The following is a 14731-nucleotide window of genomic DNA, read 5'->3' on the forward strand; positions in this document are numbered from 1 at the left end:
CCTCTTTCAGTGCACGGACAAGCATGGCAAGTACTGCACTCCGCGCGACGACGACAAGGCCCGGCTCTTCAAAGTCTCGCCGCGCTACGAGGGAGAGAGCCTCGTCCTCAGAGCCGCAAACATGCCCGAACTGCGCCTCGCGCGTGACGCAATCGCCGCGCGGGTGCAGTGCGAGGTGTTGTGCGCGCCCAAGCCGCTCACCCTTCTCGACGCGGGCGACGAGGCGGCCGCCTGGCTCGAGGCTGCGACGCAGATCCCGGGCGTGCGGCTGACTGGCTTGCCTCGCGATTCGGACCGAGTGGTGGTGGTGAACCAGGACCAGGGCGACGCGGTCCCGACCTCCGGTGCCGCACCCGTCTCGCTCGCCGACGAGGCGCCTTTCCTGCTGACGTCGGTCGAGTCGCTCGCCGACCTGAACGCGCGGCTCAAGGCGCGCGGCAAGGCTGCGGTGGACATGCAGCGCTTCCGGCCGAACATCGTGGTCGGCGGGCTGCTGCCGTGGGAGGAGGACACGATCAAGCGCCTCGCGATCGACGGCGTCGAGTTCCACGCCTGGCAGCGCTGCGGGCGCTGCAAGATGACCACCATCGACCGGCAGACGCTGAAGCACGGGCCGGAGCCGCTCGCCACCCTCTCCACCTTCCGCGAGCGCGATCACGGCCAGCGTAACTTCGGGATGCACCTCGTGCCCGCAGAAGGCTGGGCCGGCGCCGGGCGGGTGTCGGTGGGTGGCAGGCTCGAGGTGCTCGAGTACCACGAGGAGCGGCGCGCCGAGTGGCTGCGCCTCTTTCGCGGCCAGTGAGGCATCCCAGATGTTTACCAGAAGCGCCGGTTGTGCGTATATGTGTACGGAGGTACACGGTGCTCCGACTGCAGCAGGCCGAAGAGCTGTGTGGGGTGCACATGGCCGTCGCCGCCGCGACTCTACACGTCGATCTGAAAAATCCATGCGGCGGTGTCCCACCCCCGGTCCCCGCGTGAGCATCGCCACGACTACTCCGTGGGCGCACGAGCCACGACGCCACAATCGATTGAACTCGAATCATGCACACGCGCGGGTCTCATCGCCGTCGACATCGCAAAACATCGGTCATTTCATACCCGAGATTTTCTGTTTCAGATTCAGCATTTACTGTGAGTAGTGAGTCACAGTGTGAGTACCACCCTGCCTAGGTCGCTGGGGCGGTTCTCCGCCTCGGGTACCCCAGCGGGTGCGATCGTGCGATTGTGTGTGTGTGCGGGAGTTTGGTTTCGTCGGGAGGGGAGCAGGGGAGGGGCAGGGAGGCTGCTCACCCGCGTGCACTGGGCCAGTGCTTGCACTTTGAATGCCGTGGGGCTCCTGCCCGTGTCCGGTTGTGGAGATGCGAGGGTCGCCGGCCCTTGCCCCAACCACTTTCTGCGTGTGGAGATTTACCTACCTTACCTTACCTACCTTGCCTGTGAGTGTGTTCCCAGAGTCCAGAGAGGTTGTTTATCGCTTTATTAATCGCAGTCATCGCCAGGTGCATGCGCAATGCCAATGGGAGCGAAGACGTTGTTCGCGTCCTCGCTTACTTTCACGTATATCAAGTTAGGTTAGGTCAGAAAGGAAGGTGAAGAACAGCCAGGCTCGGACTGGGACTGGACATCAAGTATCATCATTCACCCCCCCCCCCCCCGAAACACACAGACAGACTAAAGAGCGCAGCCAGCCAGCGCAGCCAGCCAGCGCAGCCAGCCAGCGCAGCCAGTCGAGAGAGACTCTTCTCTTCTTGTTGCCAGTCGTGGCAGTCCTCGCGGGGCATGTCGTCTTTTTCTCGAGAGCTCGGGAGAAAGCTGTTCTCGATGATCTCAGGCCCAGTGAGGTAGTGCGTCAGACTATCCCGGATCCTGCTGAACAAAGCTCCTCTTGTAGCTCGATCGGTCACACCGCAATCACCGACGAGTCTCCTGGTGAGATGATTGATGGAGAGAGAGGGGGGACGACACTGCTTCTGCAGCGTGCACCTCGATCCTGTACCGTGTTTGTTATGACCCCCCCCAATGAACACACCAGTGTGAGGGAGGGCGAGACGATCGAGGGGTCCCGTACCATGCGGAATCGACCCTATCCAGTCCTCAAGTGCTCAAGAAAGCACTTACTTGGAGCAAGCACTTGGAGTGCAGTCATTAACCTCACTCACATCCAGGGCCGGGGAGCTAAGTAAGAAGCGCACCCAGCGGGCCGGATGATCGATATCGGGTTACGGGCTAGAGAGCCCTAGCCCTGGGGGGGTGCGCGTTCGCAGGGAAAGGAAGGGCCGTAAAGTAAACACAGGTGTCCGAAAGCTGTGCTCAAAATTGAAATGTTCAGCGCTGACGTTTCCCTGTGTGGACGTTACAGGTGAGCGAGAGCGAGTCTCAGCACCCTGCCTGCCGTGCCTGGCCTCAGCCTGCAGCGGCGCCTGACCGAAGGAAGTCGGTCACCCGGCTCTTTGCTCCCGTCATGCCAGCCGTCGGCTCGCAGCAGTCGGTCATCCCGCCAGGCCTCCCCAAGCTGCCGGGGAACGGCTTCAAGGACCCGACCGCAGTGCACTATGCAAAGACGCACGTGTTTGATGTCCAGAATGGCATCCCTGCCATGAAGTCGACGGGGTCCATCATGCCTCCCTCGCCGCCGCCGAGGCGGGGCGGCGCTGTGCTGATGCAGCCGGCCACTGCCTTCGCCGGCGCCAATGCGCTCTCGCCAACCAAGACGCAGCCGGCGCACGGCTCGGAGGCAGCCACCCCGGCTTGGATCGCCTTCGACCGCAAGGTGCTCCGCTTCAACTGCCACTTTGACGAGGAGGTGCACGAGTCGCAGGCCGAGGCGAGCCGCGTGCGCAAGTGCATCCTCTACTACTACCTCGAGGACGACTCGATGCACATCTGCGAGCCCAAAGTGGAGAACTCAGGGCTTGGCATCGACCCCACAAAGTCGGCCGTCTACCTCAAGCGCCACCGCGTCCCCAAGCCAGAGGGCGATTTCTTTGGTGCGACCGACCTCAACATCGGCTTGACCATCGACATCTACGGCCGCGTCTTCACGCTGACCGACTGCGATGGCTTCACGCGAACATTCCTCGAGAAGCTCGGGATCGAGGTGCCGCAGGCGATCGAGGAGCCCACCGACGGGTACACCTCGACGCGCGCGGCGGTCAAAGCTCACGTCGGTGGCCGGCCGCGGCCCGTGAACGACGCGCTCATCCGCGGGGTGGAGGCGAGCCTCGGCGCCTCGTCGCACCTCCTCGAGGGCGACCGGCTGGGCCAGTTCCTGGACAACGACCGCAAGGTGCTCCGCTTCTACATGGCGTGGGACGACCGTAAGAAGCTGTATGGCGAGCTGCGCCCCTTCATCCTGCACTACTACCTCGCCGACGACCACATGGAGGTGGTCGAGGTCAAGACGAGGAACAACGGGCGCGACCCATTCCCGCTCTTTGTCAAGAAGGGCAAGGTTTACAAGAACATCGACTCGTACACGAGCATCGACTCGCCCACCACGCACACCACGCAAAACATCGGGCGGAGCGGCCGCGTTGACCCGGCCACGATGGAGGCATTCACAGAGGCCGACTTTGGGATCGGAAAATCGATCAAGGTGCTCGGCGTCGAGTTCTTCATCCACGCGTGCGACGAGTTCACGCGCGACTACTACCAGAAGGTGCACGGCGTCGAGCTGGTCGACGTGCCCTTCGTGTACGAGGAGAAATGGGAGCGGCCCAAGATGCCCGTCCCGCCGCATACCGGTTGGGCCGCCATCGGCAGCGAGGAGGACTCGCTTAACTCGATGCAACACCTCGTCCCAAAGCCGCCCAAGAAGGACATGAAGAAGCTGATGGACAAGGACGGTGTCATCCTCCGCTTCCTGGCCCGCTTCGAGACCGAGGCCGAGGAGGACACCGGGCGACAGTTCGTCATCAAGTTCTATTGCGCCAACGACACGATCGCCGTCTTTGAGCCGCCCCTTAAGAATTCGGGCCTCGTCGGCGGCAAGTTCATCGAGCGGACCACCCTCCGGAAGGCGGGCACGCAGAAGGAGGATGGCACGTGGGAGTTCTGGCTCCAGGGCGACTTCTACACGGGCGCTGTGGTCGAGCTCAACGGCTGGCGCTTCGTCATCTACCAGGCGGACGAGTACACGCTCTCGTACATGGAGGCCCACCCGGAGCAGCACCCGATGTCGAGCATCGCCTACATCTGCGAGCAGGCGGCGCCGGTGCTTGCGGAGAAGAGAGAAGCGCTGCTCGCCGACTGTGCGGCGGCGGACCCGTCGGAGAGCGGCTACGTCAATTACGAGCCCTTCCAAGCCGCGCTGGCGGGAGCAGGGATGGAGCTAAACGACCAGGTCCTCGTCACACTCCTGCGCCGTTTCGACGTGCGGAAGGACGGAACGGTGAGCTACCGCGAGCTGATGAATCCCGACAGCAATCTGTGGAAGTGAGTGCGCCATGGTGGTGGGATGCGCCACATGAGGCATAGAGCACTTTGCGGCTGCGCGGGTTGTGCGCGCGCGGCATGTGCGATGTGGGTGGAGCGAGCGCGACGGCCCCCGGCCCCGCGCGCTGGCGCTGCATCGCACATGCACATGCGAGGCTGCGCCGCGCAGCGCCGGCCGGCCGCCGGGCCGCCCTGCGTATGGGTGTATGTGGTGGCGCGCGAGTCTTTTTGCGGGTGACGGGAGGAGGAGTAAACGTACAGGGGCTGTGTAAAGCGAGCTGCGCGAACCGCACCCCCACGCGTGCAAAGCGCGCCGGGGTTGGGAGCCGCACACGCTAAGGAGTGACACTCGCTGCTGACAAGCGAGATATGTTGGCTGGAACGTGCCCACGGCCACACAACGTACGGAATGTGCATGTATGCAGTTGCCGCGCCGCGGCTCATACTGGGGCGGTGGCGGCTGCCCCTCGCTCCTCAACTCGGGCCCTCCACTCGCCAGACTTTCCGCCAGACTTGCGCAGGAGGCGCAGCTCCGAGATGACAATCCCCTTGGACGCCGCCTTGCACATGTCGTACACGGTCAGCGCGGCGACCGACGCAGCCGTCATCGCCTCCATCTCGACGCCGGTGCCTGCGGGGCGCGCCGCGGCCGCGTCAGCAAGCCCCGCGCCGGCAGCACCGGCCCGCCTCGCCGCGCCGCACACCCGCGGCGCACGAGGCGCTCGCGGTGATGTGCAGCGAGTGCGCGGCGGCGTCGAGCTCAAAGTCGACCTGCTCAGGGGCTCAGCTCTCAACCGGAAGGGCCTCGCGCCAAGGCCCCCGGCTGCGGGCGGCACCGACGCGTGCGATATCAGCAGCGGGTGGCAGAGCGGAATGAGGTCGGCCGTCCGTTTGGCAGCGAGCACGCCCGCCACGCGAGCGACGGCGAGCACGTCGCCTGGTTCGAGGAGAGGTGTGTCCGTCCACGGCAGCTCACTGAGGTGCTGAGCTTCACGGGCCGCGAACAGCCAGGGCAGAGAGAGCGGTGCAAGCTCGCCTTTGGCATTGTCAGAGAGCGCCTCGAACGCGGTCGGGCCAAGCTGCACCGTGGCGCCGGCCACCGCCTCGCGCTTTGTCGTCGCCTTTCCCGACACGTCGACCATCGAAGCTGCTCCGGCCGCGTCAATGTGGCTGAGAACGCTGCCGCTCGCCGTCCTGGCGCCCGCTGCGGAGGCCCAGCCAACAGACGATGACAGCCCGACCACCAGCTGGCGTGCGGCGGCAGGAGGACTGCGGGAAAGGCATCGCATGACGACCGCTGGTTGGGGGTGTGCTCTTTGGCCGGGTTCGGGTACTCGAGTGGGGGAGGGAGTGTCACGGGCATTCCCGTGGAACTCATCCAAGACGAGCCCTCGCAAGTCGCTGTGCTGCGCCAGGCAGTAAGGTTTCTCAGCATTATGAAACGGAGGAGAGTTCCCGCACGCGCGAGGGGCAGGCGTTCCCAAGGGGACGATCCTGTGCCTCGGCAGGGTGCTCGACGCGCACGATGAGCAGGACGGCGCGGAGGGTGGGCGCCGGGATTGGGAGGAGGACCCGCTCGGGTTCGACACCAACCCGGGGCTGCTCCGCGCCATGTGCATGGCGTTCGAGTGAACGCCGTGCAGGCAGCCCGTGCCTTTTGGTGTACCCCGTTTGTACCGCGTCCTGTGCCCCCGAGTTCATTTTATAATTATGAAACGGTGTACCCGCATTCGACACCATCACCCCTTTCTAGCACCTCCGAGGGCTCAACAGGAGAATCGTGCTTTTTGGGTTGGGTTGGGTTGTGGGCCTGGGTTGGGTTGTTCCGCGTAAGGTTGGGTCGTCGGCGCGAAGGGTGAGGTCTCGACCGCCGCCGCTCACGCCAGCGGACGCCGGACGGCCACCATCGGTGTTTTTGGCTTCGCCACCGTCCAAAGCGTGCGCAATGCGCTCGCCGGCATCGAGCGAGCACGCCTGTCCGACGAGCGGCTTGCTGTGTGGACGCCTTCTTGTGGCTCTCGCCGAGAGCGTTTTGCGTCCCGGCGGGTGGGAGAATATGTGATAGGAACGAGTGTATCGCTTTGACGGATCGACCGTGCTTGCTATCGGCGAGATGCCGCGGGCGCCCCGAGAGCAGTACGAGTAGGGACGGGCGAGGGAGGAGGGGCGCTAACCACGGGCGACTACAAGTCGAAGGTTCGAGGACGACTACTCACCGCCTGGGTCGTTTGGGGCGCGCGGCTCCGTCGAGGACCGGGCGCGCCCCTTACCCGGCGCGGCGTAGGTCCCACTCTGACGTATAGAGGGGAGGCACGGACACCAGCCCAATCCATCAATTCCACTCGTCTTCTGGTGCCTAGCCCCGTGCAGCGGCGGTCCGGCAGGCTGCCCCCAAGGCCCCCTGGGCCGCCGCGGGTTTTGGAGTTATGCTTTGGCACAGCTTCGGCGATGGCGGCCCCTCTCTTGGGCTTGCATAGGCGGGGAGTCTCCCCCGCTGGTCTCCTCATTCCCTTTTTTCTTTTTCTTTTGAGAGCAGGACGCCGGGTTTGTCTTGTATGTGCGTGTCGGGCCGGGGTGTGGGCGAGGGGCAGAAGGGGCGGGGGCGTGCAGGGCAGAGTGCGTGTCGGGCCGGGGTGTGAGCGAGGGGCGGGGGCGTGCGGGGCAGAGGCCCAACGTCGGGCGGCTTGTCGGGGTCCGGAGCATTCGAGGGGGGAACGAGGAGGGGGGAATGGGCGGTCGGCGACGAGTAGAGCAGCAGGCGCGTACGGGGTAGCCGTCACTTTCCTGCCTCACAAGGGCGGGGCTGTCCCGGAGAGTGAGAAACGCCGGGCAGCGTGGCGCATTACTGAACCCTCCCATACGTGCTCGTACTCCTCCTTCGCTGTCCCATCTCCCCACCTCTTTCCCGCCTGGGCGGGGCGGTGGGCGGGCGCGCGGTGCGGCGCGGCGTGTGCGTGTGTGCGTCTGCAACGAAGGACCGCTCGCAGAGGACCATTGGGTTTGTACTATTAACAACGAAGGCGCTCTCAAAAAAAAAAGAAAAAAGAAAAAAAACCCGGCCTATGCCCACGCCCAAGCCCAGACCGGAAACTCGAGCGAGCCCCGGCAGGGCCGTGCCGCTCCTCTCCACCGTGATGCTCCTCGCCATCATCGTCACCACGACGTGTCAGCTGCGGACGGGCGTCGCCCGCGACATGCGCACGTAGCCCGACAACTTTCATAACGCTCTGCAAGCCGCGGGCGGCTCCAACTGTCAATGTCGTCTCGCATTACACCGGTACGCGGGCCTGGCTGCTCTCTCTCTCCCCCCACTCCCCATCGAGACTGAGCCCCCGGTGAGCACGGGCTGCGGCGCGACCCTTGCCGTCCCCGCGCACGCAGGTCACCATGGCTGCATCAGAGCTGCTTTGTCGTGCGCACTCGAGCAGCGCGCAACGGTCGCGCCCACCTGTCACCTCGCCTCGCCGGCTGCATCCCGCTCGCGGCGGTCGCCACCATCCCTGGGTCACCGCCACTGCCCCTGTCCCTGCCGCCGCCGTCGCCGTCCGATTCCTCCCCGCCGCCCGGCCTGATCCGCGGCGTGCAACGCCCCCCACGCACAAACATGGGCACACACCTCGGCATCACCGAACCCCCAGCCCCCTGCCGCCGCCGCCGCCGTCCCTGTCGCCCCCGCTTCCACCCACTTGCTTTACTGCCGACTCCAAGCGGGAGGCAGCAAAAGCACGCAGGCAGACCCTGAGAACGTCGCCATCGTGTAGCAGGCACGCCTGGCTAGCCGCGTGTTGGGGAGTAGTGTTTGTGTGTGTGGTGTACTCTCTCTCCACTCAGTGTTTAGTGAGTGAGCAGCGCACGATAAAAACAACTGAAAAAACCTCGAGGCCCTGGGAGCCCTTGCCCCACTGTTCTTTTCGGCTCCAGTGGTGTACCTGTGTTAGTGCCAGTGCGCGCCAGTCCCGTGCCCAGTGTTGTGCGAGGGAGTTTGTTGTACAATTTTTAGAAAATACTTGTAAAATTCTTTTTAGAAGGCAGCGACAATTTTGCCGCGTGCTTCAGCGGGGAAGCGGGCTGTCAGCTGAGCAGCCCTCGCCCAACATGGACGGCCATCTGTACGACTTGAAGATGGCCGAGGCGAGCTCCTCCTGCCTGCTCACTGACCTGAATGGTGCTCCGCTCTCGCCCGGCCTCTGCGCCCGGGCGCTGGGCCGCGATGGCGAGGGCGTGGCCTGTGAGATCGTGCCAGGCACCGAGCTCAGGCAGGCTGGCTCGCACAGTGCGCTCCTGCGCGACGCTCGCGACGCTGCGGCGCCGTCCTCCTCCCTCGTCTTCCTCAAAAAGGTTACTGCGAGCTTTGTCGCGCACAAGCCGTGGAACGACCGGCGGAGGGTGCTTCTCTACATCCGGAACGAGCAGCGCTTCTACGCGGAGTTTGCGGACGAGCTGCGCGCGCGCAGGGTCGGCATCCCCGCCGCGAGGCTGCACGTGGCCGCGGGGCTGGACGGCATCGAGGAGCTCGAGGACGAGCCTCCGGCGGCGAGGCTCGAAGGCGCAGGCGCGATGCTCTTCATCGAGCCGCTCGCCGACGGCCGCTTCGAGCAGCTCTCGCCGCTCTCGCCGCGGCAGGCGCGCCACGTCCTCGCCGCCGCCGCCAGGCTGCACGCGGCGGCGTGGGAGGCGAGGGCCGTGCTGCAGCGCGGCGCTACGCGGCTGCAGCGGCACGGCGGCTCGTTTGCGCTGGCGGCACGCAACCCGAAGGAGCTGCAGGGCCTACCCGCGTCGTGGGAGCGCTTCGTGGCCGCCTTCACGCCCGCGGCGCCACCCGGCTTCTTCGCGAGGCCACAGATCGCCTCGCTCGGGCGGCGGCTCGCCGCGGCGGCGGTGTGGGTCGCTGCGCGCCTCTCTCCGAGCCCGTCCGACGCGCACGCGACGCTGGTGCACGGGGACCTCAAGGCGATGAACGTCTTTCTGCCCACCTGCGAGGGAGGGGAGGCCGTCCTGATCGACTTTGCCTCGACCGGGGTCGGCTTTGGCGTGGCGGACGTGGCGCTCCACCTCGTGCACGCGCTCTCGCCCGCCGACCTCGACGGCGGCGGCGAGGAGGCGCTCCTCGACTCTTACCTCGACGCGCTCGCCGCGGCGCGGGGTGGCGCGGCCGACGCGGCGCCGTACCCGCGCTCGCTCGCGCTGCGCCACTACCAGCTTGCGACAATCGACTATGGCCGCTTCATGGTTGGCCGGTTCTGGGGTAGCGCGTCGCCCGCCAGCTTTGCGGCTAAGGCGGGCAACGAGAACATCGCCCTGCCGAACCGCGACCTCGGCTCCGCGCTGCGCTTCGTGGAGCGCCTCTCCGCGTGCCTCGCGGCGCTCGAGCCCGAGATATCTTGAGATGCGTTGAGAGAGGTGTGTGCGTGGAGCTGCGGAGCTGGAGCAAAGTCAGAAAGCACCAACTTGGCGCTGGCATTCCCGTGGAACTCATCGAAGACGAGCCCTCGCAAGTCGCTGTGCTGCGCCAGGCAGTAAGGTTTCTCAGCATTATGAAACGGAGGAGAGTTCCCGCACGCGCGAGGGGCAGGCGTTCCCAAGGGGACGATCCTGTGCCTCGGCAGGGTGCTCGACGCGCACGATGAGCAGGACGGCGCGGAGGGTGGGCGCCGGGATTGGGAGGAGGACCCGCTCGGGTTCGACACCAACCCGGGGCTGCTCCGCGCCATGTGCATGGCGTTCGAGTGAACGCCGTGCAGGCAGCCCGTGCCTTTTGGTGTACCCCGTTTGTACCGCGTCCTGTGCCCCCGAGTTCATTTTATAATTATGAAACGGTGTACCCGCATTCGACACCATCACCCCTTTCTAGCACCTCCGCTCATTGCACATTGGCTTAGGAAGGCTGCATACATGTTTCCTCGCTCACCCCGCGTCTCGTTCCTTTCCGTGTTTCTCTACAGCACCCTCTCGTTCCCTCTCTAATTTCCCGAGGAAACTCCGTGGAAATCAGCTGGTTTGGGCCCAAACTCAGCCAAATCGCTAATCGGCAAAAGAGTAATGGAGAAGTCTGTCCGCGCCTAAGGATTCTGCCTTTCCTATTCTGCTCTACTACACAAGGATTCTTGCTATTCTACCTCTCACTAGATTCCCCTTCCCAGGTTCCTCTTCTGCTCAGATATTCTGATTCTCTCCCCAGACTCTCCCATCTTGGCCCCGCTTTCAGCTTCCTGATTCTCCATTCTCGTTTCCTCCGCTTCCTTTCCGATTCTCCAGGGCAGCCAGAGCCAATTCCTGATTCTGCTCCCCCCTCCCGATTCTCCTGTCTCTCTTCCTATTCTTGATGCTCCATTTGATTCCTGATTCCTGATTCCTGATTTGTCGGATCGCCCACATTCTGACCGGGATTCTGATTCCTGATTCCTGATTCCTGATTCCTGATTCCTGATTCCAACATTTTGACCGGGATTCTGATTCCTGATTCCTGATTCCTGATTCCTGATTCCTCGGAGTTACGCATTTCGGCGGGATCCTATGTTGGCCTGACTCTCCGAACTCCTGAGCCGATATTGCGTGTGCGCGGGGCTTCACACAACTCACTCAAACTTCGCCCGCGGCAGCATGGTTGCTCAGGCGCGGGTCTCTCTGGCGCTCCAGCCTCACGTCAGCGCACTCAGCGCTTCAAAGCCTCGGTCCGGCGTCCGCAAAGGCGCAGTGTGTGGTGCGGGCTCTGCCCGCCCCCCCGAGGAGAGGGGGGGGGGGCGCTCCCGCGCGGGGGGGAGCCGAGCGAAGCTCGGCTCGGGTTCAAACTAACCCTCCCCCTTTTTTCCCTTTATCTAAAACTGCTCGCCGCGAGCGGCTCGCTTCTAAAACGAGCTCGCCGCGGCTGTCGCCGCGTCTCGCCTGTCTAGGCGTCGTGATGCGTGTGTGCTTTTGAGCTGGGCGTATAAGAAGAAGAAATTGAAGCACTCCTCCCATTGACTTAGTACGAGCACCGAGACACGAGACAGCAGCCTACCCGTTCTACACCCACACCGCCGCGGAGCTGCCTAGCTGGCGGGTGCATTCACAGCGAGCCCGCGGGCTTGGAGACCCAATCAGACAGCACTCCCCACAGCAAAAGAGCAGACGTGCCGCTGTGAGCATCGCTGAGCAGCACCAACGACCGCTTGCGGGGTCGCCGCAGGCCGGCGCCAAGCTGCATCTGACGCCGGCATGCCGTTCAAACCCCGGCACCAAGCGCCCGCGGGAATGGGAGACCGCCTGCCCAGAATTAAGATCGGCCGCGCACTGCTCTGGCTCCACCATGCCACCGCCCATGAGATCTCTGACGCACGTGTGATGAGCCGCCGTTCAAAAGTGACTGTACTGTGCGGAGCGGCACCGTGCGCTTCTCGCGCTGGCTCTCCTACGCGCGCGACCTCACCTTCTTCAAGCGGCTCGAGCTATCCAACCCGGGCATCGACTTCGAGTGGCTGGCCGAGCGTGTTCAGCTCATGCGTGCCGTGCTGCTTGGCTGCGACTACACGTACCGGGCAGTTGTCACGGCGATGCGCCTAGGAGCGGGTAGGGCTCGCCAACACCACTGACACAACCGGTGAAATGCGCCCCCCCTCCCTCGACCCTCCTCAGTTGGCTTGGATCTTCCGCTTTTGGGGTCGCTCAGCTCTGCCCGTGCCACCCGTGGACGTAACGACGACGGCCGAGAGCCGCCGATTGACAGTCTTTCACCAATCGCAGACTCAGTTCCTCGCGTCGGTGATGACTCACACAGCGACTCTCGCGTCCATCTGGGCGATCGGCGCGCTCATCGCCGGCAGCCTCGCATGGGGCGCCTACCAGCCGTGGCTCGACGCCTATCGCGACGGCTGCACCGCGACGGTGCGTGGCGAGGACGGCCGAAGGGTGGTGATTGCGACGGGCAACACAGCGCTGGCTTCGAACCTGTACGCGATGGCCTTCAACGCAGCGTCGTCCGCGGGCAACAAGGACCGGATGCAGGGCCTCGACCTCTACGACGTGGAGGTGGACAGGCGTTGCGACGAGCATGCGCCGCAGACGACCGTTGAGCACGAGGGGACTGTGCGTCGGCTCGCGGCCGCCATCGACGCCCACGCAGCGGTGGCGAATGAGATGCGGATGATGCGAACGTGCCTCGACGTGGCCAGGATCGACGCCGAGTTGATTATCCACGCCGACGTTGCGGCAGACAGCTCTGCTCTGCTCGCCCATGCTCTGGCGGAGCCCGCTTGCGACGAAACGGTCTCAAACAGCTCCCTGCCGCTCGGCTCCTTTGATTGCGTTGGAGCACTGCCAGACTGCATGATGGACTGCGCGGAGCTCTCTGATGATCAGGGCAAGGACGCGTCTGGTCTGAGCGGCTTCGCAACCGGCGCGGCATGCACCGCCGAGTGGTGGTTCCACTCGTGGCTGGTCAACTTGGCGGCCTGCGCCGTGGTGTACTTGTTGGCAAACGGAGGCCGTGTCCTCTTTGTATGGGTGCGCCTGTGCCGCACGTAGCCGCCACTTATCCCGTGCGCCCGAGCGTAGCCCCGTGCTACGCAGGGCCTCGTGCGGCTGCTCTGGGACCAGCTCAACACGGGCCTATTCGCATTTGTCGGCACCTGCGACGCGAGAGGAGAGGGAACGTACGACGAGGCCGTCCTCGCGGGCAGGATCCGCGGCATGCTGGGCAGCCTCAAGGCCACTGGCGGACTCATGATCTTTGCGGCTGCCGTGATGCAGGTCCCGTGGGTGGCTGGGTTGATCTGGGTCGTGCCAGAGGTGGCGTACACCTCGCTAACGTGAGAGAAAGGCGCTCTGCTTTGATTTTACATACGACGACCCGATGTGTACATACGACGATGTGTCGCGTGTTCAAGTTCATCTCCTCTCAACGTGGACTCCGTCGCTCATGATACACGCGCTTGCGATGCTGACCCCCATGCGTTCCCGCCACTGTACCTGGATTGCTCTCAATCCTGTTGTCGCCTGATACTATTTCGCCCTCTGTGGGAGGCGGTCCAGTGAGCAGCTGCCACCACGCCAAGCTGCCCACGACAGCGCCGCACATCTCAGTCATGGAGGTGCGGCGGCCAATGCCTCGGTGCAGTGCACTGGTTACCCGGAACGTGTTTGGCTCCACCACCGAGGACGGGCGGTAATTGGCCAGCGTTGGATGAGCAGAACCAGATTCGCTGCGTGAAGTGCCACGCTGCCGTCGAACTGAAGAAGGCACGCCAGGGTGCGCGGCGTCACTTCGAGACAGAGAGCATCCCATGACAGAGCTCAACGCTCGCCCAGTCGACGCGCAACCCTGGACGGCGCTCTGTGTTCGGCGTCCAACGGGCTTGCTCCAAAAGGGCTCGCTCGAGGAAACGGTGTCGGCGGCGCACCTGGCGGGAGGGGACAGTGTCCTGGACGAGGAGAAATCGCGGTGGCGGCTACCGACTTGTGAGTGTGTGTGTGCTTCACACACTACCGACTTGTGTGTCTTGTGAGCCTTTTGTGTCTGTGTGTCGCTCGTGCGTGTCGTCATCATCTGTCTAGCGTCCACCCATACCATGTATGTTGGTGTCCACGCTCTGGGTGGTAGTGGCGGCGCTCCAAGAGTACTTACTTACATACATAAGAGTGGTGCTCTTGGGAAGAGGTTCCTCCTTTCCGCTCCCCCCCCGCAAGGCGCGACACACACGTCCAGTCCGAGCCTGGCTGTTCTTCACCTTTGATTGATGGGAAGGCGAAACACAGTCCGACCAACGACTGGGCGACACCAACGCGGTATGGGTGGACGCAGGACGGGCGATGACGGTCACACAGGAGCGACACACAGAACCACAAGACAAGACACTCACAGCCAACGGGGCGGCTGCCACACATCCTGAGCGAACTTCCCTAGTCACCCGCGGCTGGACTCCATCCGGCACGCGTCGCTGGGCGCTCAGAGCTGCGTCCCCTGCTCGCCACCCCGACGCCCAAGGCGCCCGAGCGAACGACAGGCGGCACGCGAAGACTGGTTGCAATCCCGCCGACCGCCAGGCCGCGGGATGATGTGTGCGTGGTCATGTAGTGGGTCTCGGAAGCTCCCCTCTTGGGCTAGGGGCCAGCCCCTCTCCCTTGCCCTCGGAACAGTGTGTCCGAGTCGAGGCGTGTGCTTTGCGGTCGATGGCCGCCCGCGGTTGGCATTGTGACCAAAGGTGTTGGTCGGCCTCGGTCCGCCCCCCCATGGGTTGGTCGCGGGTGCGGCCTACCCACCGGCAGTTGTTTCTGGTCATCGGGAAACCCTTTACCCCGGGGTTCATTCTCTCCTTTAAAC

General features: G+C 64.2%; 4 protein-coding genes across 4 annotated transcripts in view; 3 read left to right on the top strand and 1 right to left on the bottom strand.

Annotated features, from left to right (window-relative positions):
- The window catches only part of EMIHUDRAFT_248633 (hypothetical protein), a gene marked incomplete at both ends in the record, with an annotated part of 1009 nt that extends 207 nt beyond the window's left edge, over nt 1-802 (top strand). The window contains one exon of the mRNA XM_005762247.1: nt 59-802. Within this exon, the coding sequence (XP_005762304.1) occupies nt 59-802 (744 nt within the window). The remainder of the gene's footprint in view (nt 1-58) is intronic.
- Nucleotides 803-2662: 1860 nt separating this feature from the next.
- Nucleotides 2663-4441, top strand: EMIHUDRAFT_77040 (hypothetical protein; the record flags this gene model as incomplete). Its single annotated transcript, XM_005762248.1, has 1 exon — nt 2663-4441. One exon carries the CDS (start codon nt 2663-2665, stop codon nt 4439-4441), a length of 1779 nt encoding a protein of 592 aa, XP_005762305.1.
- A 484-nt stretch (nt 4442-4925) lies between these two features.
- On the bottom strand, nt 4926-5612 carry EMIHUDRAFT_47214 (hypothetical protein; the record flags this gene model as incomplete). The annotated part of the gene is made up of 4 exons (XM_005762249.1): nt 4926-5068; nt 5142-5208; nt 5274-5412; nt 5503-5612. Coding segments are annotated over 4 exons (459 nt in total), but the record flags the coding sequence as incomplete, so codon positions are not given.
- A 2947-nt stretch (nt 5613-8559) lies between these two features.
- EMIHUDRAFT_120691 (hypothetical protein) lies at nt 8560-9822 on the top strand (the record flags this gene model as incomplete). Its single annotated transcript, XM_005762250.1, has 1 exon — nt 8560-9822. The coding sequence occupies one exon, from the start codon at nt 8560-8562 to the stop codon at nt 9820-9822; it is 1263 nt and encodes a 420-aa protein (XP_005762307.1).
- Nucleotides 9823-14731: the final 4909 nt, after the last annotated feature.

This window comes from Emiliania huxleyi (genome assembly GCF_000372725.1).
Source record: "Emiliania huxleyi CCMP1516 unplaced genomic scaffold EMIHUscaffold_689, whole genome shotgun sequence".
Taxonomy (NCBI): domain Eukaryota; phylum Haptophyta; order Isochrysidales; family Noelaerhabdaceae; genus Emiliania; species Emiliania huxleyi.